General features: G+C 37.7%; 1 protein-coding gene across 1 annotated transcript; it reads left to right on the top strand.

The window, feature by feature from the left end:
* Nucleotides 1-2,169, top strand: GPR15 (G protein-coupled receptor 15). The gene has a single exon (XM_004320066.4). The coding sequence runs from the start codon at nt 63-65 to the stop codon at nt 1,137-1,139; it is 1,077 nt and encodes a 358-aa protein (XP_004320114.1). The 5' UTR covers nt 1-62; the 3' UTR covers nt 1,140-2,169.
* Nucleotides 2,170-3,325: the final 1,156 nt, after the last annotated feature.

The raw sequence follows: 3,325 nt of genomic DNA, 5'->3' as shown, positions 1-3,325 counted from the left end.
ATTCATACAAAAACTTCTTAGGTAAGAAAATTTACCAGATTTGGCACCTGCTGGACCCAGTGATGGACCCAGAAGCAACCACGGTTTACTTGGAATACTTCTATGTTACCAGCCAAAATCCTGATATTGACGAGACCCACTCCCACGTTCCTTATACATCAGTCTTCCTTCCAGTCTTTTACACAGTGGTGTTCCTGACTGGAGCGTTGGGGAACGTCATCCTCATGAGTGCATTGCATTTCAAAAGGGGCAGCCGAAGACTGATTGACATTTTTATCATCAACCTGGCTGCCTCTGACTTCATCTTCATCATCACGTTGCCTCTCTGGGTGGATAAAGAAGCATCTCTAGGACTGTGGAGGACAGGCTCTTTCCTGTGCAAAGGCAGCTCCTACATGATCTCAGTCAACATGCACTGCAATGTCTTCTTGCTCACCTGCATGAGTGTTGACCGCTACCTGGCCATCATGTGTCCAGCCGTATCCAGGAAAATCAGAAATAGAGACTGCGCGTATGGAGTCTGTGCCAGTGTCTGGTTTATCTCCTGCCTCCTGGGGTTGCCTACTCTTCTGTCCCGGGAGCTCACCCTGATTGATGGTAAGCCATACTGTGCAGAGAAGAGGGCCACTCCAGTTAAACTGGCTTGGGGCCTGGTGGCCTTAATTTTCACATTTTTTGCCCCTTTGGTGAGCATTGTGACCTGCTACTGTTGTATCACAAGGAAGCTGTGTGTCCGTTACCAGCAGTCGGGAAAGCACAACAGAAAGCTGAGGAAATCCATAAAGGTCATCTTTATCGTCGTGGCAGCCTTTGTCTTCTCCTGGCTGCCCTTTAATACATTCAAGCTCCTGGCTATTGTCTCTGGGCTGCAGCAAGACCTCTACTTTCCTTCAACTTTTCTCCAGTGGGGCATGGAGGTGAGTGGGCCCTTGGCCTTTGCCAACAGCGGCATCAGCCCTTTCATTTACTATATCTTTGACAGCTACATCCGCCGAGCCATCGTGCACTGCTTGTGCCCTTGCCTGAAGAAGTATGACTTTGGGAGCAGCACTGAGACCTCAGACCTCACTAAGGCTCTCTCCAACTTCATTCAGGCAGAGGATTTTGCCAGAAGGAGGAAGAGGTCTGTGTCACTCTGAAAGGGACAGTAACATTTCAAGCTCTGTTGGTGGATCGGAGGGTTCATTTGTGTCTGAGACAAGGCAAGAAGAAAAGTATTGCTAGTGGTAATACTGCTTCATGAACACAAGGAAGTGTTCATTTTTAAAGAGACATCTAGAAAGTCTCTGTGTTCCTGGATGTAATTAGGCCGTATGCTGTTTTGTTTTGGTTTTTTTCTTAGCTGAGTGGCCTTATTTGACCCTTGCCAATCAAGTTCACCAGGCAAAATACAACTCTTATGTCTGTGAACTCTAAGATAAAGGCTCCTGCTTGGGCCAGTTCCTTCCTGCATGGTTGTTAATGAACATTCAAGCCTTTTCCTCTCTCAGGAACCTAGATCCACACGACCCTTCATACCGAGCTCCAAAGTGGACAACATTTAAAGGATTCTGCCCACTTGTATCTGGTGAGAAATGTGGTGACAATGCAGGTAGTAAAAAATGTAATATACCTGTGCTCAGTAATTAATTATTCCTGAGTAATGAAGTGAGGTTCTGGCCTTAATCTTTAAAACTTTATATGGTAATTCTATACCATCTTCCAACATTGTCTTTCACCCTATACCATTCACAATAACTTTGGACTGGCGAAAGCTCACTGGGATAAAATCATTTTGTATTGTGTGTATGATTTGGGACTTTACCATTTGGTCTTCAAGAGTATTTTAACAAGAAAGCATAGGACAAGGTTTGACTTTTATTTTCCTTATACGATATGTCGGTTAAAATGTATCTTATTATAATGATGTAGTAACTACTTTTCAATGGGGTTTTACTGTACTCTTTGTTTTCACTGCCTTTACAAGTTAGGATATGGCTTTGTTTTAATTACATGTTTTTAATTACCTAGTTATCTAGTTATAAAATAAAAGTGCTACTACTACTGTAATTAGAGGTCACCAAATGCTTAGCAACACCCTCGTGCAGATTATCATTTTGTATTTTAATTAAAGTGTTAGTGCTACACATTCCCTGTAGCATCATTTGCTTGGTGTATGTAATTTCATGATTTGATCCAGTAACATAGGAAGACAGGATGCTCTGTATTCAGCTGAAGGGAAAAATCCATAACAAAGATGTTACTGGTATTTTACATACATTTTTTGAAACTCAGAGACCTCCTGGACTTCCTTACCTGATAGATATTTACTGAGTCAATTTGTACCTATATTCCTTTTAAAGAATTTGAAGTGGAAAATGTAACTAGCAGCAACCACAAAAGGCTTTGCAGCAGCAAACATACTATTGTAATATATCTTTTGGTTCAAGATAAAATAGGTATGTTTTTGCCCCCACTGTTTACACAAATGAATTATTGCTTTATTTTTAAATATTAGATTTGAAAATCAGAGAAAGCTTAGAATCTTTTCAGAGACTAGGTAGTTCAAGTTCATCCTATGTATCTTTCATATTAAGAGAAATCTCAAATATTGTGCATCTTCTTATAGTCTATTCAGAAGTTTTTGGTTTTATAAATTGGTAAATTTATTACTTTCTCTTAAACTTTTATTAAATAAAAATATAATTTTGTTATAAAAGTATTCTTCTATGTTGTATTAATTTCTATTAACATATCAATTAATACTGATATTCTAACAGACTTTTAATAAATTATCATAGATATAGAAAAAAAAGACTGTGTAAATCATAAGAAATAAAGTTTCTGGGAAAACTTCAAAAGTGAATTCAATATAATTAAATAGATCTCCAAAGGTTAAATAAAAGCAAAAATACAGAAAGTAGAAGACATTCACTTTTTTAAAACAAATCAACAAAAGCACTGTAACTAATCACAGAATCAGAGCCTTTGAGAAATGCTACCTTTAAAAAATAGCCCAGTCAATCAGCTAAGGTATTTGTGAGAAAATGAGAAAACCTAGGTTATTTGGTTTAGCTTCACCCTCAATGTTGGGACATTGAACAAGTCATTTTAATCTTTCATACCTAGATGTCATTGGTAATATCTATGTCTATAGAATCCTCAAGGATATTGTAAGAGTAATCAATATAAGTGAAAGGTTTTTTAAAATATTGAATAAAAAGTTATATGAAACAATTCTGTTTCTATCATTAATTATTGAATGTTACATAAAAGTTTCCAAACTAGATTATCAAATGACACTTAATCATTCTCATTTAACAAATATTAGAATCTATCCTACTTC

This window comes from Tursiops truncatus, chromosome 4, assembly GCF_011762595.2.
Source record: "Tursiops truncatus isolate mTurTru1 chromosome 4, mTurTru1.mat.Y, whole genome shotgun sequence".
Lineage (NCBI taxonomy): Eukaryota > Metazoa > Chordata > Mammalia > Artiodactyla > Delphinidae > Tursiops > Tursiops truncatus.
This window is presented reverse-complemented; position numbering and strand designations above follow the sequence as displayed.